Raw genomic sequence first — 24,321 nt, forward strand, 5'->3', positions numbered from 1 at the left:
CAATTATCTCGGAAAGGGCTGGCACGATTTTTTATAGATTTTGGGGACAAAGGGTTTTCTAATGCGACCGATATAATAGTGACAATTACATTGTTGTCAGAACTTCCGTTTTTCTGTAAATCTAATGAAGTTTCTTATTTCAAATGGAACACCCTGTATATTTTTGCTTTTTGAAGTCCTTTAGAAATGCTGATTATTTTTCGTGTTATATTCCCTATCTAAATGCCATAATTTCGTAGTTATTTAGCTACATTTATTAAAAAAAATGTTTAAATAAATTTAAAAAATCAATTTTTTAAACCCGGGTACATTATTTTAGGTTCTTTTGATCATTGTAAACAATAAAGGTCTTTTGTAATTTTTCTCTTAAGTTAATAGTTTTCGACTTATAAACAATTTAAACCTGAAAACGACGAAAAATATTTCATACCTCCTTCTTCCATTCAAGAATTGTATTTTACATATTACATATCTCATAAGAGACTAGAATGTCTCTTATTAAGCTTTTTAGAGGTACAGTAAAAGTGGCATATGATAGTTAAGTTACATACATAAGTTAATAGATAGTATATTTAAGAAATAATTTAAGATATACCTCTAGAATTGTAAGTGTTTCTGTATGTAAGGCATTAGAGATAACTATAATTGGTCAAAATAATAAAAACACAATAATAACTGTAATCTATAGACCACCATCAACCAATGAAAATGACTTTTGTGTTTGTCTGAATGATTATTTAAATAATACTAAAAGTTTTGCCTGTAAATACCATGTACTTTTGGGAGATATTAACATTAACATTAAAAACATGTCTCCTGAGTCTTCTGAATATTTAAGTATGCTAAGTGAACATAATTTTGTATCTGTGATAAATAAAAATACTAGAATTCAAGGAGATTCTCATAGCTGTATTGATCATATTTTTGTAAAAAGCAACTCGCAAATGGTAACTAATACTTTATCAGCTGTTTTGGATCTTCTAATAACTGATCATAAGGCTACCTTTATTAGTATTGCTTTTGAAAAAACCAAAATTGGTTTTAAGAAGAATGTCATCAAAATAATAAATTATGATAATATAAAAAGAGATCTCAGTTTGCAGAATTGGGAGCAAGTTTTAAATACGGATAATGTTGATGATATGGTAGACAGTTTTACCAATACGCTCATTTCAGTAATTAATAAAAATACTAAGGAAGTAAAGAAAAAAAGATGTGAAGTTAAAAGGAATAGTTGGATGACGGACGGTTTAATAAAATCAGTTAATAAAAAAAATGAACTTTACAGAAAACATATAAATAATCCAGATAATCAAATATTTAAAAAGGAATATACAGTATACAAAAATAAATTAAATAAACTAATTATTGAAACGAAAAAAACGTATTTTCACTCGGAAATAAAAAAATATGAAAATAGTTCCAAAGGTCTGTGGAATACAATCAAAAAGTTAGATAATAATAATTCAAAATCAAATGAAATAAAAAGTGTCTTAAATAGAAACAATGAGATAGTTACTGATAGATCTGACATTAGCAATATTTTTAATGAATATTTTTCCAATGTAGGAAATGAGCTCGCTGAAAAGATTAAAATACAACAATCTCCTGTTTCTCCAAAATTTACATGCAATCGTACATTCTTTTTAGAACCTGTAACTAACTCAGAAATCCATAATATTATTCATTCCTTGAAACCTAATAAATCTCCTGGCATAGATAACATTTCTGCAGATATACTAAAAATAGTTGCAAATATCATTGTAGATCCTATAACTGTATTAATAAATAAAATATTCGAACAAGCTGTATGTCCTAAACTTTTTAAAAAATCGGTAATTATACCCATATTCAAAAAGGGTGACAAAAATTTAGTACAAAATTATCGGCCTATATCGCTTATTACCAGCCTTGCTAAGATATTTGAAAAAGCCTTGTCAGAGAGATTAAATAAATATCTCATAAAATTTAATCTGCTATCAGGAAACCAATATGGTTTTAGGAAGGGATATTCTACTACCGATGCGATTACGTCTGTTACTGATTATTTATACAAAATGCTTGATAAAAGTTCTCCTACATTAGCTATTTTTCTGGATTTAGCCAAGGCATTTGACACTGTCAGTCATCAACAGCTATTGGAAACTTTGCAGGATCTTGGAATCAGAGGTGTACCACACATACTATTACAAAGTTATTTAAATAATAGAACACAATTGGTCAAAATTAATGACAAACTAAGCGCAGAGAAAAACGTACAATATGGTGTACCTCAGGGTACTATATTAGGTCCCTTATTGTTTACTATTTATATAAATGCCTTGGCAGGAATGGAAATAAATGGCAAGATTATTTGTTTTGCTGACGATACAGTTATTCTCTACACCAGTAATTCTTGGGACGAACTAAAAATTTTAGCAGAAAGAGAAACTGTTAGGGTACTAGAACGGCTGAATGAAAGATTGCTTACTGTTAATTTTGACAAAACTTATTTCATACCGTTTTCAATTTATAAAAATAATTTACCTGCTTTCACGGAATTAGATATAAGAAATAATAATACACATATAAAAATAAGTAGAAAAAACAACATAAAATATTTAGGTGTGTATATTGACTGTCACTTAAGATGGGATGTCCACATAGATATGGTGTGCAGAACTTTAAGAATGTTATTATATAAATTTCGTTATCTCAGCAATATTCTAAATTTGTCTTACTTAAAAACTGTTTATTATTCATTGATTGAATCTCGTATTAGATATGCCATTTTGGCATGGGGTGGTACACATGCTTCGCATTTAACGAAACTTGAAATACTGCAACGGAGATTTCTGAAAATAATGCTAAATAAGTCAAATCTATACCCGTCAGAACTACTTTACCGAGAAGCCGGCGTATTGAGTATTAGAAAGTTGTATCAATTAAACATAATTTTATTTACATACAAGAATAAACATATATTAAAATCCTTGGATCATTCTTATAACACTAGAAGGAAACATCACGACTATGTTAAAATTTCTAATGCACAAAAATCTATTGGGAAACATAATTATACATACTTCGTACCCAAAATATTTAATTGTTTACCAGACATGTATAAAACCTATATCAGAAAAATAAACTCATTTAGTTTTGTCAAAACAATTTTTAGCAGATTTCTTAAGTATGAGGAAACTGAAACTCTGGATGCAATATTTTTGTAATTATTATGATTATTCAAATCAAGCAAAACTTTTTCTGGGTTTTTATTTTTACTTTGTTGATTGGTCTATGTCATAAAGTGTTGTGAACACTTAATTAGAGCTAAATAAATGTGAATAATCCCTGTGCACAACCTTTGGTTCTTCAGGGAATTTCTTTTGTGTTTATTTATTTGCTTATAACTTGTACAGTATATTCATGATAAATTCATATATATTTATATTTTACTCATATTATTTATATTTATATCTATTTTTATATTTATTTATATGTATTGAACTGTTACTTGTATTTCCATTGTGTTATTTTGAAAGTAAATAAACATTATTATTATTATTATTATTATTATTATACCACCTTCATTCACTAAGAAACTCCAAATTTTAGAAAATGTTACATACCTCGTTCTTCCACTTAGGTCTTCAATTTATCTCACAAACACCAACATTTTAACAGTTTTTGAGATAGATGAAATAATTTTGATACATTGATGTGACCCTAGAATTGAAGTGGCTAAGGATTAAAAAAAACAAAATTACTACTATTAATTAGTACAGCCAAAAAAACAGTAAGATTAAACAAAAAAAAAAAAAGAAAAGTGGTAGAATAAGCGGTACTGTAGAGTAGCATGAAGCTTCATACTATATTTTCCGTATTTTTAAATTTTAGAAAATTTTAAAATTAATTAAAGTAATTTTATTATTTGTTTATTATTTATCATTTTATTTTATAATTTTAGTTACAATAATCGACTTACAAAGTTTATTTTATTCTCACCGGCAAGATTAACCGCCCACCTTCAAAATGGGTCATTTTTGATGTCTCGAATTTTCTAAACACGTCCGATTTAAGTGATTTTTTAATATGTTATAGCCTTATTCTTTAACAATATCGTTGTAATAATATTGTTGCTAAACAGGTAATTTGTCATTGTATACCGGGTGTACCAGTTAAACTTTTTCTCAATCTTCGCATCACCCTGTGGAATATTCTAACATTTATAAAATACTGAAATTAAAATCCAACTATAGCCTCATGTTTTCTCAACATCCTGTATTTTTATTCATTCGCTTATGTTGGACCATAAAAAAGTTAGGTACTTTAACAACTAGCCATGTATTTCATCAATACAGGCTGTTGTATTTAAATAAGTTTGGAAAACAAGGGGTAATTCTACATGAAAAAATAACGACAGTTTGCTTTATAAATGTGTGACCGCAAATGTGTCTTTCCGAGATAGGGGGTGTTGAAATTTTTCTTACAAACTGACCTTTAAAACCTGTCGAGACATGCAAACGAAATTTGGTGGGTCGTAAGACGTAGTTATTGTCTATTTTTTGACATACGATTAAGAATTTAATATTCCCCATTTTCGCACATACGGTTAATCTGACCAGGTAATATATTCCACTAAATACACTAGATTACTAGATAATGAAATTTTTTTATTGCATTTATTAATATCTAAATCATATTGATACGTTTTTAATATTAAAGAAAACACTTGCATTAACAGTATCGTTATCTTGTAAAAATAAATCTCTTATAAACGAACATTTTGATAATAATATAATCGTCCTTTACAATGTCAGTTAATAATAGGTATATTAGACAGATTATTTCATTCATAGGAGATTCTGACCAATAGAAAGCTACAGAAATCGAAATTAAACTGATAATTTTTTATAATTTCCCTTCGTCAAGTTAAACTGATTAAGTTAAACTGACCAAAATTAAACTGATAATTTTTTATAATTTCCCGTCGTCAAGTATATTACGTCAGATGCCCTTCGTTGCTATGGAAAAATACATTCAGTGACATTAATGACAATTAATGTTTTAAAAATTATAAAAGTGGTGACTTTCAACCGTCAAATATCTATAACAACTGTGTTTTTAATTGTACTCATTTGTACTTACATAAATAAATTACAATAAAATTTTGGTTTTGAACAGTTTTATTCATGAAATAATCTCAATAAATTGCACTCGATCTCTAAAATTAATATAGAATTTTTGCCCTCGTGGCACTTTGACATAATTTTGACCAAATTTAAACTGTCAAAGTGTCACTCGGGAAAAATTCAATAATTTTAGAGCTCTTGTGCAATTACTACTGATAATTTAAATTTTGTAATTTAAATTGTAATCATTATAAAATTTCAATTTCAATGTAAGAATAGCAAGGATAAGGCCTATAGATCAGTGGCGTAACAAACTCCGTCGGGCCCCCCCGCAGAATTGGAAATGTGGCCCCATAAAAAATTACCCAATGCGACATGTGTAATAAATACCTATATGTGTTACAGCCCAGTAAATCAACGTAAAATATGGCGATACCATGTAATTTTCAGTGTCACCACTGAAGTGGTCAACTCAAGACTTTTCGAGATATTTATGAGTAAAAATGTTTATTGTTCAACAAAAAAAAAAACACGTTTTTAGGCGATTTTTCGCAAATAGTTCAAAGAATAAGTATTCGATCGAAAAGAATATTGTTAGCAAAAATGTATCTAGCTTATAAAAAAAAGTGAAACAAAAATGAAGTCTATCGACTCAGTAAAAGAAAACTTGTAGCTCATGAAAAGTTTTTCTTATTCGTCAAATTCCAAATCGAATATTTCAACGTGAAATAACCAAAAAATTAAATACTGTTCGGGGAAACTCTTTAGCACTTTTTTAAAGTGTTTAAAAGAAGCTTTATTTTTCACAAAAGTTTCTAGCATCAAAACTAAACCAGTTACGCTCAATATACAATTAATCCCATTTTTTGATAAAAAATTGTGAAAATCTCCCCCTATTTAGCATCCTAAATGAAACTAATCATTATCGTCTTACAAATTACCTACCTTTTTTTAGTCCTGTCGCCAGGAGGGGTACAACGGCCTCCTTAATTCAGATGGACTTACTAAAATAGTGACATTAATGACAATTAATGTTTTAAAAATTATAAAAGTGATGACTTTCAACCGTCAAATATTTATAACAACTGTGTGTTTAATTGTACTAATTTGTATTTTACATAAATAAATAAATTACAATTTGATTTTGGTTTTGAACAGTTTTATTCATGAAATAATCGCAACAAATTGCACTTGATCTCTAAAATTAATATCGAATTTTTGCCCTCGTGACACTTTGACATAATTTCACTCCCCTTCGGGTCGTGAAATTAAAACTGTCAAAGTCTCACTCGGGAAAAATTCAATAATTTTAGAGCTCTTGTGCAATTACTACTGATAATTTTTTCACTATGTATTCAGTGATTGTAATAATTTATATGTTCAACAAAAACTAATACTCAATCGAGAAAAGAGGAAAAGTGTTTAAAGTGATTTTTTAATAATATATTGTTACTATGGAACGCTTACAATTTTGAACATCTTTAACAAAAAATACTTGGATCACAGAATATAGTCTGATGTATTCTCTGCTTGGATCTTCCATAAATAATAAACAATAAATAACTTTTTATTAAGTTCACGTCTTAAATCAATTATTTATCAAATACACTATCAATATTATTTAATCAACAACTCAAAATATTCCCGATGCCATGTCAAATATTTAAAACTGTCACTGTCTTGTCATCATATTCTATTTGACTCAGTGCGTTGTATGACAAAGATAGCGAATGTTCGATTTGGAAAATATCACCACGGACATGGTGAGCATTTTTTCGAATCCTGAAAAAACTAATAAATATTTTTAAAAAATTTAAACGCAGAATGAAAGACTAAATTATTATCGAGGGCCGAAAGTTCCTTAGAATAAATTAAAAGCTTCTTTTTAATGAGATATTTGAAATTAAAAATCACACTACATTTTCTCTTAGTTTTTCACCTCTGTAATTTATTAAAATAAACATTATAGAAGTTTTCAGGAACTTTCGGCCCTCAGTAAGAACGTAATCTTTCATTCTGCGTTTAAATTTTTCAAAAATACTTATTAGTTTTCTCAGGATTCGAAAAAAAAAATTAATCCCCATTTAAATAGCATTGCAGCCGAAAATACGTACCCATCCCCTTAATGAGTTCTAGGAGAATTTGTAAATCGTCTATATTCTCTGCTGTGATTGCGGTATCTTCTGCAAATCTTATGTTATTAATGATGCTCCCTCCAATCCTTACACCTTCAGTTCTTTCCCATAGTGCCTCCTGAAATATTAGTTGGGAGTACACATTAAATAATTGTGGCTACAGCACGCATCCCTGTCTGACTCCGCTTTGAATTTCCACTTAGTTTGTCTCACTATCTTCCACCCGTACCGTACCCGTACGACCACTGTTTGATTGTAGTATAGATTTTTGATTAAATTAATATCCTTGGGATCTAGCTGTATGTATTTCAATGCATGTATGAGGTTACTTTCTTAAACTCTGTCAAACGCTTTTTGGAAATCTATATAACATATGAATACGTTTTTATTATATTCCCTGCACTTTTGTAATAGTACCGTCATTGCTCACAATGCCTCTCGTGTTCCCATTCCACCTCTAAATCCAAACTGTGTGTTGTCTAATTATTGTAGTTCACATTTTTTATATATGTATATGTACGCCATTGAATAACTTTGAATAGTATTTTTTAAATGTGGCTCATAAGGCTAATTAATTGGTATTCATCGCAAGATTTAGGATTATATTTCTTTAAAAGTGTTCTATAAATTTTTAAAGTGTGGCTCATAAGGCTAATTAATTGGTATTCATCGCAAGATTTAGGATTATTTTTCTTGGGTAAGGATAAAAAGATAGATGTTAACCATTCATTAGGGATTTTACCGTCGTGCTATATTTTATTAAATAATATAGTTAGACATTCTATATTTTCATCATTCAGGATTTTTAATATTTCTACAGGAATTTCATCGGGACCTGGCGCTTTACCACTTTTTAAGTTTTTAATTGCCTGTTTCACCTCTGATACCAGAATTTTTAGATTTTCATTAGTTTGTAATGTTTCATTTATTTCTTCTCTATTATCTGCAAATAAGTCCTTGATGTATTGCTCCCAAGTTTGTTGTTTTTCTTTTTCTGAAAAAATTGGAGATCTCCAATGGAGTTTCGTATAACTTGTGGTATTCTCTTCCGTGTGTTACCTGTAATTTCTTTCAGTTTCTTATGTAGGTTATATGAGTCGTGTTTCGTATTATCAGTACCTAGTAATTGCACAAGAGCTCTAAAATTCTATATTAATTTTAGAGATCGAGTGGAATTTGTTGCGATTATATCATGAATAAAACTGTTCAAAACCAAAATTTTATTGTAATTTATTTATGTAAGTGCAAATTAGTACAATTAAACACACAGTTGTTATAAATATTTTACGGTTGAAAGTCATCACTTTTATAATTTTTAAAACATTAATTGTCATTAATGTCACTGAATGTATTTTTTCATAGCAACGAAGGGCATCTGACGTAATATACTTGACGACGGGAAATTATCAAAAATTATCAGTTTAATTTAGATTGCTGTAGCTTTCTATTGGTCAGAATCTCCTATGAATGAAATAATCGATTATATCGACTAATTAGCTTTAAATCCCATATACTTAATAGACAAATTCTTTCTGTCGCCTTAACCCACATAAACATTTTTAATGTGTGTTTTGTGGAGTATCGTAATGTGCTATGTTTTAGATGCTTTATTTTTAATTTCTTTCGAAATTTTTTAATTTTTGAACAAAAAAAAATGTATTTTTTCACCAATGGCATCCCTCTTCAGTAGGTCATATACTTTTAAATCTTGATCGTAGTATTGAAGATCGAAAGCGCTCAGATAGGAATTAAAAATTTTGCACACTTTTGAAATACTACTTTTTTCCGTTTATTCATTTGATTTAGTTTTTCTGAATAATTTCACTAAATACTGAATACTAAATTGATTTTTTTTTCGACAGGCATCAGAGACCTGTTCAACGCCATCGCCGATGGAAACTACCCCTCATGGACCACTTATGTTCAAATAATGACCCCAGAACAAGCACAACGATCGCCATTCGATCCCTTCGACTTGACCAAGGTTTGGCCCCAAGGCGAATATCCTCTCATCAAGTTGGGTAAAATAGTCCTCAATCGTAATCCCGAAAACTACTTCAGCGATGTCGAACAGATCGCCTTCAGCCCATCTCACATGGTGCCCGGAATTGAAGCCTCCCAAGACAAGATGTTACAAGGTCGTCTTTTCGCTTACAGCGACACTCACAGACACCGTTTGGGTCCCAACCATTTGCAATTGCCAGTCAACTGTCCCTTCGCTGTCCGCAACCACCAGAGAGACGGATTCATGAACACCAAGAGTCAAGGTGGTGCCCCCAACTATTTCCCTAACAGCTTTAACGGTCCAGTATGTGACAAAGTCGCTCAACATCTCGAACCAGCATTTACTGTTTCTGGAGAAGCTTACAGGTGAGTTTCATGTTCAAATCACCCATTTAGTCCTGTCGCCAAGGGGGGTACAACGGCCTCCTGTATTCAGATGGACTTACCCAAGTTTTTTTTATGTATTTTGACCTGTAGAACACGAATTTTTTGGGTAACAGTTGATCCGGATGTCGATAAGATTGTTATAAACCAAGAAGTTGAGGAATCACATAACAGCGATTTCTCGCAAAACAAAACATTTTTTTTGTATTTTTTGGGCCAAAAAAATGTTCCTACAAATTTTTTCTTAGGATGTATAGTTTTCGAGATAAACGCGGTTGAACTTTCAAAAAATCAAAAAATTGCAATTTTTGAACCCGAATAACTTTTGATTAAAAAATAAAATAGCAATTCTGCTTACCGCCTTTAAAAGTTTAAGTAAAATTTTATCTGTTTTGAATGTTTGCATTGCTAAAAATTTATTATTTGATTGTTAAAAAAAGCTATAAACACATAGTGTTTCCCGTGCCTAATACATGCCTTTTAATGCATGCTACGTAGAAATAGCGCCGCTTGCACTTTTACCTCCTCTACCTACTCATTCGATTTTAAATGAGAAATCATTGAAAACATCACTCAAGCACTAGGTGTTTATAGCTTTGTTTTAACAATAAAATAATACATTTTTAGCAATATGTACAAATAATTAAAACCGATATAATTTGACTTGAACTTTCAAATGCGGTAAGCAGAATTGCTATTTTATTTTTTAATCAAAAGTTATTCGGGTTCAAAAATTGCAATTTTTCGATTTTTTTAAAGTTCAACCGCGTTTATCTCGAAAACTATGCTTCCTACGAAAAAATTTGTAGGAACATTTTTTGGTTAGAAAGGCCCAAAAAATACAAAAAAAGTTTTCTTTTGCAAGAAATCGCTGTTATGTGATTCCTCAACTTCTTGGTTTATAACAATCTTATCGACATCCGGATCAACTGTTACCCAAAAAATTCGTGTTCTACAGGTCAAAATACATAAAAAAATCTTGGGTAAATCCATCTGAATACAGGAGGCCGTTGTACCCCCCCTGGCGACAGGACTAATTATTTGCTCATAAACTTTTCAAATTTTGATCAGGTTCAGAATTTAATTTCATGCTATGGTTTGTTTTTAAACCAGGAGGAGTGAACTAAAAAGACAGATTCACACCCAAGAAAGTCACTAGAAAAATCACTAAATATATCTTCTTTTTGGTTGATCATATCGTCCTTCGACGGTAATCCATCCATATTATACAGTGATGAGCGCACTAATAACCGGCAAAATAACGCAAAAGATGGAAAACATAATTAAGTTGTGAAATAAAAAGAGATGAACCTAGTGGAGGTGTTAAATTTAGCGATAGTAACTTATAGATTGACATTATATTGATTGTTTCCCACTTTTAGACGTATCGGACGAATTTGAGAAATTCCACTGTCACAGTGACAGTTTTAGTTGGCATACTCCTCTGATACGTCTAAAGGTGGGAAACAATCAGTATAATGTCAATTTGTATGTTACTATCGCTAAATTTAACAACTCTACTAGTTTTATTTCTTTTTATCTCACAATTTAAAATGTTTTCCATCTTTTGCGCTATTTTGCCGGTTATTAGCACACTCATCACTGTATTATACTAATACGTCGCTAAAGATTTCTACAAGCAACTGTTTTTTATATGAAAGTAGACTAAAAATCTAAAAATTAAAGGAATAACGCAGAAAACACAAAAAATCGTCCATATAACTTAACTAACCTATGAAATGCCAGTAGTGTCAAAATTTCGTAAATGTTATTAGTGTCAAAATTTTATAATAGTGAAATAAACTTGTGTGCGGTTGGACCAATTACAAAGAAGCATTACGGCGCTGTAAATTTGAATTACTCCTCCAGGTTTAAACACAGACCATAGTTTGTTTTTTAATTATTTTCATAAATTCTAAAAATAATGTTAAATCATGGCCTTGAATATCATTTTTATCTGCAAATTGTAAATTTGCAAATAATTAATCTGTGGTATAGTAATAACTTGTTTAAAGAATCTGAAACTGTACTCAACAATTTTTGGTAGGGATAAAAATATCTTATCAGAATTTTTGTTTGAATAAAGTCATCATTCGACCTTCAAATTACAATACAATACTTTAAAATTAATATATACACTATATCGGTTGTATTTTGATACACTTTACCTCTTATCTATGGGTCAAAATGTGCAATTATAGTTGATTCTAGATTTATACAGGGTGTCCCCGAAAATAGTGCGTTCCTTTAAGGTATGAATATAATACACAATTTAAAACAAAAAAGTCCTATTATAACATTTTTTTCTAAAGTTAACCGTTTCCAAGAAAAAAATTACATTGTTCTCCGTATAATTTTTTTTTTTTTTATTTATTTATTTATTGCTTATTTACAATCTACTTCAATACAGTAATAAGTAAATATAATGTATGTTGTTGGCTTGTGGCAGGTGTCGTCCATTGACGACTCTCTGGAATTTACCTAGCAGCTAGGTCTTCTGGCCAAAGTCTTTTCAGACGTCTGTCAACCAGTGGGGGGTTGAATAATTCATCTATGAGATGGTTTGGATGGTCTGCGCTGCGATTCATGTACCTTCTGGAGTGGTCAGCAATCACATCATTGATGAAGGGGATGTTGAGGTCTGCATGAAGGGTTTGGTTTGACACATACCATGGGGCTTTAGCTAACATACGAATAGTTTTTGACTGGAATGTCTGTAGTATTTTGGTGTTGGATGGTTTGCTACAGCCCCACAGCTCGATTCCGTATGTCCACACTGGTTTGAGTATTGTTTTATAGATGGTCAGTTTGTTTTCTAATGAAAGTTGCGATCTTCTGTTGATTAGCCAGCTCATATTTTTAACTTTTAGGTCGAGGTGTCGTCGTTTGGCTGCAATATGTGATTTCCAAGTAAGTTTTTCGTCTAGATGAAGGCCCAGGTACTTTACTTCTGTTTTTATTGGTATAGGTGAATTATTTAGGTGTAGTTGTGGACATCTAATTCTTCGATTTGTGAAATTTACTTGACAAGACTTGTTTGTGTTGACGTTTATTTTCCAGCATTTAAGCCAGTCTTCTAGTTCATTGAGATGATTTTGCAATTTGTTAAATGCTAATATTTCGTTGATGTCTGATGCTAGTATACCAGTGTCATCCGCAAATGTTGCCATTAGTGTATTTTCGCTAATAGGAATATCAGCAGTGAAGATTTGGTAAAGGAATGGGCCAAGTACACTGCCTTGAGGTACTCCGGATTTTATTTGGTGGTAGTTGGATAGAGTACCTTCGTATTTAACTTGGAAGTATCTGTCGGACAAGTATGATTTAAGGAGGAGGTAGATTTGGTCAGTTAGCTGAGTTTTTATTTTAAAGAGAAGACCCTCGTGCCACACTCTATCAAATGCTTGCTGTATATCGAGAAATGCTGATAGACATATTTGTTTCCCTTCTAGGCTCTCTTTTATTTTGTTGACTAATCTATGGCACTGTTGTATGGTTGAGTGATTTGAGCGAAAACCAAACTGATGATCTGGGATAAGGTTTTCTATAGGTATTATTGTTTCTATTCTGTTAAGGATTAACCTTTCGAATACTTTTGATAAAGTCGGAAGGAGACTTATTGGTCTGTACGAACTGGCTTCAGTTAGAGGTTTACCAGGTTTAGGTATCATTATAATTTGTGCATACTTCCATTGCACTGGAAAATAACATAGTCTCAGGAGGCTATTAAAAATAATGGTTATTAAGACGACACCTTTTCTTGGGAGTTTTTTTAAGATTTCGCCAGTTATGAGGTCAAATCCTGGAGCTTTATGAGGGTTAAGCAGGTTGATTTCGTTACGGACTTCATTTGGTGAGAAGTATTTTAGTGGTAATGATAGCTGACAGGGTGCATTGAGGAAGTCTCTAATTTTCTCGTCGTTAATATCGTTGGCCTCTGGGGTGGAGAAGACGGTTGATAGATGTTCTGCAAATCTGTTGGATTTCTCTATATCTGATCGAGCCCAGGCTCCATCATTTTTTCTAATTGGTGATTTCATTACTACCGGCTTTTTGAATTTCTTTGTGGCTTTCCAAAGAGAGTTGTCGTCAAGAGAAAGGTTTGTGACATATCTTTCAAAGGATTCGTTTTTGGCTGTTTGGATAGCGGAATGAAGTCTGTGTGTGAGTCTGTTAAGATTTGTTTTATCTATCGCGTTTCTTGTTCTTTGCCATTTGTGACGGGCTCTTCTTCTCTCTTCTACTAGTGTTCTAATATGGAGGGGTATACTATACCTTTCATCGATGGTTTTTTCCTTTACAGGAGTAGCTTTCCAAGCGGCCTGTTGTATTTGTTCCGTTAAATATTTTACAGCTTCTTCAATATCGTTTTTGTGCTTGAGTCGAATGTCAAGAGATATTTTATCATTTATTTCTTCTTTGAATTGAACCCAATTCGTGTTACTGGAACATAGCCTTGGTGCTGGAGTTTTCCAAATTATATTGGTACTTAAGGTAATCAAGATGGGACTGTGGTCCGAATGGAGATCAAAACTGGGGGTGATGTCGCTGTGTATTTCAGGTATTCCCTTAGTTATAGCAAAGTCTAACAGATCAGGAATTTTGTTGTTATCAGTGGGCCAGTATGTGGGGGTACCAGTTGTTAGGTATTTCAGGTTATTATCTTGTATGATCTTTAATAGATTTCTGCCTTTTGGAGATATCAGTCTTGCTCCCCAGGTTGTATGTTTTGCATTCCAGTCCCCTGCCACTAGGAAATGTGAGCCAAGTTGTTCAAAAAACTCTCTGTATTCCTCCAGATTGATGGTGTGGCGTGGTGGGCTGTAGATAGAAGCTATTGTTAGTGGAAAGGTGAGCGCATGTACTTTTATGATAGTACTCTGAATTTTGTTGGTGATATATGGAGCAAGTTCGTAGTGTTTTATAGCTGTACGAATTATTACAACTGAACCAGCATGGGCTGTTCCATCTGGATGGTTTGCGTAATAGACAGAGTAGTGTGGAATTTTTATAAAAGACCTCTCAGTTGTGTGACTCTCGGATATAAGTAGGATGTCTATTTTGTTTAATTTTAGAAATAGTATAATTTCTTGCACATGGTTTGTTAGACCATTTGCGTTCCACTCTGCTATTCTAAGTGAGTTAGCCATTACGACGTTCTATTTATCACTGTTGTAAGCATGCTTAGTATCATGCTGTTTTGGTTTATCAATTGTGCAAACATATTTTTAAATTCGTTGAGGAACTCTGTAAGTTTATTTGAAAGGTCTGAATTATTGTTGTTGTCTTGTGAAGAAGTATTAGTTGCTGCAACTTGAGCATATGTTACATGTGATTGGTGTATGTGGTGAGCATTAGTGTTATTATTATTTAGGCTTGCAACTCTAGGTATAGGAATGCTGCTTGTTATATTTTTGTTTTTCGAATTGACTAGGTCTTTATATATAGCACATCCTTTATAGTTTGCTGGATGATTGTCATTACATAAGGCACATGTTGCTGGTGTGTCGCGTGCTTTTTTGCAGGTTTTTGTGTCATGTGATCCTCCGCATTTAACACAGGCGAATGGCCTTAGGCAGTAACTTTTTGAATGCCCGTATTTTTGACACCTTGTGCATTGAACTATTGTATTTTTTATTCTAGGTGGTTCTACTGTTATTATGCAGTTTCGTAGGACTTGTAGGTTAAATATGTTTTTGTTGTTTTCGTTTGGCTCTATATCGACAAAGAATAAGGGCAATGGTTCTTTGGTAACTCTATGTCTAACATTAATTATGTTGCGAACTTTAAAACCCTTATTATTTAATTCATGCGAGATATCTGCTGTGGGTATTGAATGGTGTAATCCTCTTATGACAACTCTATAGGCCCTCTCTTGTTTCGGTTGGTAAGTGTGATGTACAATGTTTTCTTTTCTAAGGTGCTGTATGAGTGTCCTGTAGGTGTCTGAGTTTGTAGGGTTAATTTTTACTGTATTATTTGAAATGGTTTTGGTGTAATAGGTTTCTGCCGCAGTTGCAGTTGAAAGGTTTGCTATCATAGCACTATAGTCAGTAACTCCATAAATATAGATTGGTGGCGGTGAGGGATCTTTTTTGGTGATATTTGTGTTTTGTGTATTTGATAAATTGTCTGTTTGTTCATCTAGATTTTCTTTTGAGAGGGAATCAAATCTGTTTTGTGTTTGGATTTGGTTGGACTTTTCTGAAGTTGTTTGTCTTTTCATCCTTTTTCTCTTATTGGCAACTTCTTGCCAAGGATGTTTATTTTGGTTTTCTGTTTCGTTAAGTTCTATGTCGCTATCGCTATCTGTGTAGTTATTGGTGTTTTGTGTTGATGAGAGTGAGCATTGAGGGTTTGTGGATAATGTTGTGTATTGTGACTGAATAGGGTTTTGAGTGTTTTGAATATTTTGTGCAGTTGATTGACTAGGAAATTGTACTTGGTTTGGTATATCTATTTGGGTTGGAATAGGTATTTGGTTTGAGCATGACATTTGATTTGTTATCTGGTTAGATGGTGTTTGATTAAAATACAAAAATGGTACTTGCGGTTTTACTGCTGTTTGGTTTGACTGGTTCTGGTTATTTATTGTTGGGACATCCTGTATAGTATTCATTTGTTGATAAATTGGTTGGCCATTATTATCAAATCCTAATAAGTTCCCCGAAGGGAACATATTTCTTTTGTTTGTTTCACTAATCACTTGGTTTTTGTTACTTTTCACTTTAACAATTTTTTGATGCTGATAAGATAATTACTAGTTAATTAGGTAGTTTTACGATAAGGAAGTTCTCTAGCGCTTTTAATGACGGTACATGTTCACGCTTCGAGAATCAGATTGCTACTCGTTCTCCGTATAAGTGAATTTTTATTTTCATAAATTTGAATGACATGTAGTGTTGAAAAATTCTCGAGAATGAAAAATCGGAGAATATTCTCGATATGGAGAATTTTCTGAGAATGAACCCTATGACGCGCTTATGGATATTGTTAAAGATGAAACAGGATATTAAAACTCATGAAATTATATACAAAATTATGAGACGAAACAACAGTGTTCTTTATACAGGGTGAGTGGGGAGGAATGTGCCAAACTTCAAAACTGTATAATATACGTAAAAATAATCAAAAATAGCTCATATTGTTGTTATTCGATTTTCATTTTTTTCCGAGTTATGGGGTGTTAAAATTTTTCTTACAAACTGACGATTTATTTATTGCTCTAAAACCGGTTGAGGTGTGCAAATGAAATTTGGTGGGTTTTAAGATATAGTTGTTGCGCATGTTTTGACATATAATTAAGAATTTTATATTTACCATTGGCGCGCATACGGATAATAGTCTGTAATTTTTAAAGATAAAAATGGTACGCCACTGAAATATTTCAAATTAAAAATCTTACTTGAATTCCTAGTCTCCTCCTCCTCAGTCGTTTCCTCATTGCTGAGTGTCGTGATTCCCTATAATACGAGCAACTATCTCTTTCCATCGGCTTCTGTCCTGAGCTTCCCTCATGGATTCAGAGAATGTTTTTCACTGGCTTTTTGTACTTGATCCGTTCATCGAGTAGGTGAGCGACCTCTACTTCTGCGCCCTTCAACGTTTCCCGAAATTATAAGTCTTTCAAGATTATCATCACTTCTTCTTGCAATATGGCCGAAAAATTTTAAGACGGTGGAGAGGCAAATAGAGGAAAGTCGAGTCTGAATATTAAGCTCTTGGAGTATTGAGTGATTTGTTCTGTGTTCCGTCCATGAGATCCGAAGCACTCTTCTCCAGCACCACATTTCATAGGCGTCAATCCTTTTTCTGTCGTCCGATTTCATGGTCCATGTTTCGGATCCGTAATTAAATATGGGAAAAATTAAGGCACGTACTAATCTTATTTTGGTGTTCTTCGACAAGAAGCGATCTTTCCAGATTTTCGATAATCGACTCATAGCGTTTTTGGCCATGCCTATTCTCCTATGTATTTCTGTTTCACAAGATCCTGTATTACTGACGTAGGATTCTAGATAATTGAACTCGTTAACCACTTCAAACTGGTCTAAGGCTTCTGTTGTCTGAAGTGAATTTGAATAATCTACTATCATAATTTTTGTTTTTTGTTTATTGATCTTGAGATCACATCTATTGCTTTCGGCTTCCACTAGCTGCATCAGGCTGGACATTTCTTCTTCGGATGCAGTTATTAATGTTGTATCATCTGCATATCTGAGATTTGAGATCTTCTTTCCTGCGATAGAAATACCGCCATTCCATTTGTCGAGTGCTTTTCTCATTATATATTCCCCATAGAAATTAAAAAGACTTGGAGATAGAATACATCCTTGTCGGACTCCTCTACCTATTTTAAAAGGATCGGACTTATGGTTTTCAATTCTTATTCTGGTTTCACTGTTCTCATATATTCTTTTCACCAGAGCTGACAGATGATCAGGAACCCCCATCTCATGTAGAACTTTCCACAAAACCGTCCAGTCTACACAGTCAAATGCCTTCTGATAATCCAGAAAGCAGATGATCATCGGAATTTTGAACTCTCGTGCTTTCTCAATGAGTTGTCGCATATTAAGAATTTGCTCCCTTGTGCCTTTACCCTTCACGAAGCCCTCCTGTTCTTGTGGTATTTGTCTATTCAGGTATGTCTGCATGCGACACTTCATGATTCTCAACAGAATTTTACTTGGGTGTGAAATTAGTGAGATGGTTCGGTAGTTACTACATTTTGTGGTTACGCCTTTCTTATGAATTGGAGTAAATAGTGCGGTACACCAATCACTGGGCCATTTGCCGATTCTCCATACATGATTGCACAGTCTACACATTAATTGGAGACCATGTTCACCCATGTTCTGTAAAAGTTCTGCCGTGATGTCATCGCAACCAGGTGATTTATTTCTTTTAAGGTGTTTTATGGCTTCATCGACTTCAGACCTTAGAATATCTGGTTCTAGGGTTGTTGTTGAGGCTTGCAGTCCTAGTTCAATTTTTGACAAAAAATCTATCTTCCCTTTTTTCATGCAACGCTTCGTTTTCATGCAAAAAATAAAACATCTTAACGCTTACAAAGTTTTCGACGAAGTTTCTGTATGAATGTGTCGAAACTTATTCCGAATACGTTGTAAGCTTTAAGATATTTTATTTTTTGCATGAAAACGAAGCATCGTATGAACAAACATGAAGATAGATTGTTTGTCAGAAATTGAACAAGGAATTAAAAAATAATTTTTAATTTGAAATATCTCAGTGACGTACTATTTTTTTTTCTTTAAACAATTTCAGACTATTACCCGTACGCGCGCCAATGGTGAATATAAAATTCTTAATTGTATGTCAAAACATGCGCAACAACTATGTCTTAAAAACCACCAAATTTTATTTGCACACCTCAGCCGGTTTTAGAGCAATAAATAAATCGTCAATTTGCAAGAAAATTTAACACCCCATATCTCGGAAACAAATGAATATCGAATAACAACATATGAGTTATTTTTGATTATTTTTACGTATATTATACAGTCTTGAAGTTTGGCATATTCCTCCCCACTCACCCTGTATATAAAAAAATACAAAGACAACAGAAAAAACAAAATTTATTTGATAAAAAATGAAATTTTCTTCTTAACCGTAAATAATGGATGTGGTGATCTAATCTGAACAAGATGAGACCTCAGATTCAGAATCTATTTCGATCATTAGCTCATCCTGGTCATCTAGATTCTGAATTTCAATGTACTGATTTGTACCGATTTTGAATTTCACGACTCGCCAGCTTAGTCATGTATTGGTCTACGTCAACAATTTTGAATTGTGAGCAATAAAAGTTATCTTACCAGCCTGTTCAGTAGTAAGCCGATTTCTTTTAGATGAGTGGATAAAACCATAAGTACTGAAACTCCTTTCAGTCGCTGCACTGGTTGAAGGCATGCTTAATATATCAACTGCTATTTTAGTTAATTTTGTTTCGAAACATGTACATTTCCACCATATGATTGGGTCTAGTTTTTCAATTGATTTTACAACGTATGGTTTTCCAAAAATCCCTCCGTAGATCGATAAAGTGCGAAATTTGCCATTATATCAGCGGAGTCATCACCATATTTTCAAGTTGCTAAATTATCTACAGGGTGTAACAAAAATACAGGCCATAAAAGAAACCACATATTCTGCGACCAAAAATAGTTCGATTGAACCTAACTTACCTTAGTCCAAATGAGCATACAAAAAAAGTTACAGCCCTTTGAAGTTACAAGATAAAAATCGATTTTTTCCGATATATCGAAAAATATTAGAGATTTTTTAATGCAAATGGACACGTGGTATTCTTATGGCAGGAAAATTTTAAAAATAAATTATAGTTAAATTTGTGCACCCCATAAAAATTGTATGGGGTTTTGTTCCCTTAAACCCCCCCAAACTTTTTTGTGCGTTCCAATTAAATTATTATTGTGGTACCGTTAGTTAAACACAATGTTTTTAAAACTTTTTTGCCTCTTAGTACTTTTTCGAAAAGTCAGTTTTTATCGAGATATTTTGACTATTTGTCAAATCCACCACATATTTGTATATGGTTAAGTACGATTGTAGAGACCTGGTAATAATATAAATTTTTTTTTATAAATTACAGTTTGAGGTATATTTTGAACCATATTAGAAAAGAAGCCACATCTCAATAAAAGTTGCCTCATCGGAAAAATACTAAGAGGCAAAAAAGTTTTAAAAACATCCTGTTTAACTAATGGTACCGCAATAATAGTTTAATTGGAACGTACACAAACATTGGGGGGGTTTAAAGGCACAGAACCCCCATAAAATTTTTAGGTAAACATATTAAAAAAGAAGCTGCATCTCGATTAAAACTGGTTTATCGAAAAAATACTAAGAGGCAAAAAAGTTTTAAAAATATTGTGTTTAACTGAGGGTACTACAATAATAATTTAATTGGAACGTACAAAAAAGTTTAGGGGGGGTTTAAGGGAACAAAACCCCCATTAAATTTTTATGGGGTGCACAAATTTAACTATAATTTATTTTTAAAATGTTCCTGCGGTAAGAATGCCACGTGTCCATTTTCATTAAAAAATCTCTAATAGTTTTCGATATATCGGAAAAAATCGATTTTTATCGTGTAACTTCAAGGGGCTGTAACTTTTTTTGTGTGCATATTTGTACTAAGGTAAGTTAGGCTCAATCGAACTATTTTTGGTCCCAAAATATGTGATTTAATTTATGACCTCTATTTTTGTTACACCCTGTATAATAGGTCTGGATCCCGCGTATGAAAAAAAGTTGATTAATAGCAAGCTGAAAATTTGTTAATAGCTTAAGGGTGTCTAGTCGAATAAACTTTGATATATGGGAACACTGAAACAGGGGTAGTTTTAATTGTGGAACAGGTTAAAAATTTGGAACGGTCACAGCACGAAAACGGCACATTTATTTTGTCCGGCAGAACAGACTTAAACTCTCCGAACAGAGATTAAACTCTCATGAAAAAATCAGACTGCTATTTATTACCTGTCATAATTCCTGTCATTTGACATATTCTACATGTTCCACTCATTAAAACGCCCATTTGGTGATAAATAGCAGTCTGATTTTTGCATGAGAGTTTAATCTCTGTTCGAAGAGTTTAAGTCTGTTTTGTCGGACAAAATAAATGTGCCGTTTTCGTGCTGTGACCGTTCCAAATTTTTAACCTGTTCCACAATTAAAACTACCCCTGTTCCAGTGTTCACACATATCAAAGTTTATTCGACTAGACACCCTTAAGCTATTAACAAATTTTCAGCTTGCTATTAATCAACTTTTTTTTCATACGCGGGATCCAGACCTATAAACTCAGTTCCCTTGACTTGACCTTCTCTGCTTAAATGAACACCATTATAAATATTCGCACGTTGATATAGTACCAAAACAATAAGTACTGACAGACTGACACTGTAAACGTCCTAGCTAGTGGTTCATGGGATTCCCCAGCCCCGGCTACTTCAATCTTTGGGGATTTTATCTAAAATCACGTGATTCCCCGACCGGCCAAAGCTAAAAAGCAAGTAGGTGTTTGGACTTCAAGAATAATAATGTTTGGGATGCAAAAAATATACTAGGTGAATGGGCAAAAACAATATACATACATATTTTTTAAATTATAATAATTTGATCCATATCTAGTTTTTTCGGTTTTTGTATATATTGAAAATTCTCACCGAGAATTTTCTGACCGAGAATATTCTCGAGAATATTCTCTTCTTACATCACTAATGACATGGCAACGTAGCCTAGAAGAACTTTCTGTGACTGTGGAAATTTAACCTAATTTTTACCAATGAAACATTGGTAAAAAGGCTGGTGGTGTCAAAACTGACTAGCATGTTGTAATAATTGTAATGTGCTTCTGCTAGTTTTTTAATCTTTTGAATCTTAATCTTTTGAATTTCCACTCCGGAAATCGAAACGTCAAATATTTTTTTTAGGTAAAAATGTAATTGTCATTATAACCAAAATGGCTAATGCTATATGAACATAACGTTTCACGTATACATGCCACCAGAAAACAGTTTCAGAACCTAGTCAACGAAAACATTTTGTTTATAAATTCGCAAAAGTGCGTGTGTTATTGCGTTGCCGCTCCTGCAATACTCAGATCAGATTTATCGATGGATTCATATGTAGTTTTTTCTTCTGAATCCAAATCTGAAAACGGCATTTCGATATTTCTAACCGTCTTCGAGATAATTGACCTCAAAGTCTAAAATGTGACGTCACACTACACGTCCAGCTGAAATCGTTGCTATTAAGTAGGCTAGTTTTTTAATCTCGATTTGTTAAGCAAAACATAGGTTATTTACATTTGAGTTTGACACTTCGTGAATGTCAAACTAAATTTTAAATTAAGTATTAATAAAACAACAATGACATTTGATAGTAAATTTAATTATTATATAAAATAAATAAGATGTTCAAAAATACAACTTGAGTATATTTTAAAAGCAATAATTTATTAACAGCTTTAAAAATGTTTATACGAGTATACGGCCTCCCCTTTATGATAAATGGACTGTTCCATTTGCTATGAAATTAAAGTATAGTCTTAAATTTTAACTATTTATAATGGGAAATAAGCCACAATATTATTAAAAAATGATTTTTATTAACGTTTCGACGCCCAAATCGGGTGCCGTTGTCAAAATACAAAATACTACTAACATAAACAAAAATATTTTAAATCTAAGACTTTTCGTTAATAAACTGCTTTCTGGCTGCATCCCATATCTCCGGATTTTACAATATATAATCACGTAGAGACGACGAAAATAGGAGAAAGCAAATAGAGGACACTTAGGCCACGCATTTACCTTCTCTTCGTCTAGGAAAAGGACCGAAAGACAGTTTCTAAATACTCAAAAACTGAGTAAAATGAAAAAGATTAAAAAGGGTTCAAGGCAGCTTTTGTTTATATTCGATTCAGAGTTGGACTACCATCTCCATATAGCAACTATTTCAGCATCCTTATACATCATCAGTGAAGTTTATGTAGTCACAACTCTGAAGGGAATATAAACATTCTGCCTTTTTTAAGGCAAACCATCGCGATGCAATGAAAAAAGTAGTAAAAAAGTTTGTTTAAAAAGTAGTAAACTTTGTATCTGGGGCTTTTCGTTGTTTTCCTCGTAATACGAGAGATGTCGCTGGATTGCGTCTCAAAAGGTGGGTTCATTGCATCGCGATGGTTTGCCTTAAAAGAGGCAGAATGTTTATATTCCCTTCAGAGTTGTGACTGCATAAACTTCACTGATGATGCTGATGCATAAGGATGCTGAAATAGTTGCTATATGGAGATAGTAGTCCAACTCTGAATCGAATATAAACAAAAGCTGCCTTGAACCCTTTTTAATCTTTTTCATTTTACTCAGTTTTTGAGTATTTAGAAACTGTCTTTCGGTCCTTTTCCTAGACGAAGAGAAGGTAAATGCGTGGCCTAAGTGTCCTCTATTTGCTTTCTCCTATTTTCGTCGTCTCTACGTGATTATATATTGTAAAATCCGGAGATATGGGATGCAGCCAGAAAGCAGTTTATTAACGAAAAGTCTTAGATTTAAAATATTGTTTATTATATTTTTATTTCAATTATTCTAATTGTTTAAAAAGTAGTAAACTTTGTATCTGGGGCTTTTCGTTGTTTTCCTCGTAATACGAGAGATATCGCTGGATTGCGTCTCAAAAGGTGGGTTCATTGCATCGCGATGGTTTGCCTTAAAAGAGGCAGAATGTTTATATTCCCTTCAGAGTTGTGACTGCATAAACTTCACTGATGATGCATAAGGATGCTGAAATAGTTGCTATATGGAGATGGTAGTCCAACTCTGAATCGAATATAAACAAAACCTGCCTTGAGCCCTTTTTAATAAACAAAAATGTTGTTGCTTAGTAAAAAATCCTTCTAATAATTTATTTAATTTGACTCATTTATATCGGCAATTCAGATACATATAATAAATACATTTTAAAGTAGAAGACGTTAAAATGATATTGCCAATATTTATGAGTTGCGTTCCTGGGACGACTTTACTGAAAGCTAGTTCATTCGATTACATGAAATCAACCCCAACTCAAGAACATCCGTCACAAAAAGATCATAGCATGTGATCTGTCTTTAAAAAGACAACCACATGCAACGGTGA

The 24,321-nt window shown here is 32.6% G+C and overlaps 1 protein-coding gene across 2 annotated transcripts in view; it reads left to right on the plus strand.

Moving 5' to 3' along the window:
- LOC126892258 (catalase) overlaps nucleotides 1-24,321 on the plus strand; it is a 540,038-nt gene that overhangs the window by 83,869 nt on the left and 431,848 nt on the right. For both annotated transcript variants that reach the window (XM_050661766.1, XM_050661765.1), the window contains exon 5: nucleotides 9,109-9,616. In XM_050661766.1, coding sequence (XP_050517723.1) covers nucleotides 9,109-9,616 — 508 coding nt within the window. The remainder of the gene's footprint in view (nucleotides 1-9,108; nucleotides 9,617-24,321) is intronic.

This window comes from Diabrotica virgifera, chromosome 9 (assembly GCF_917563875.1).
Source record: "Diabrotica virgifera virgifera chromosome 9, PGI_DIABVI_V3a".
Lineage (NCBI taxonomy): Eukaryota > Metazoa > Arthropoda > Insecta > Coleoptera > Chrysomelidae > Diabrotica > Diabrotica virgifera.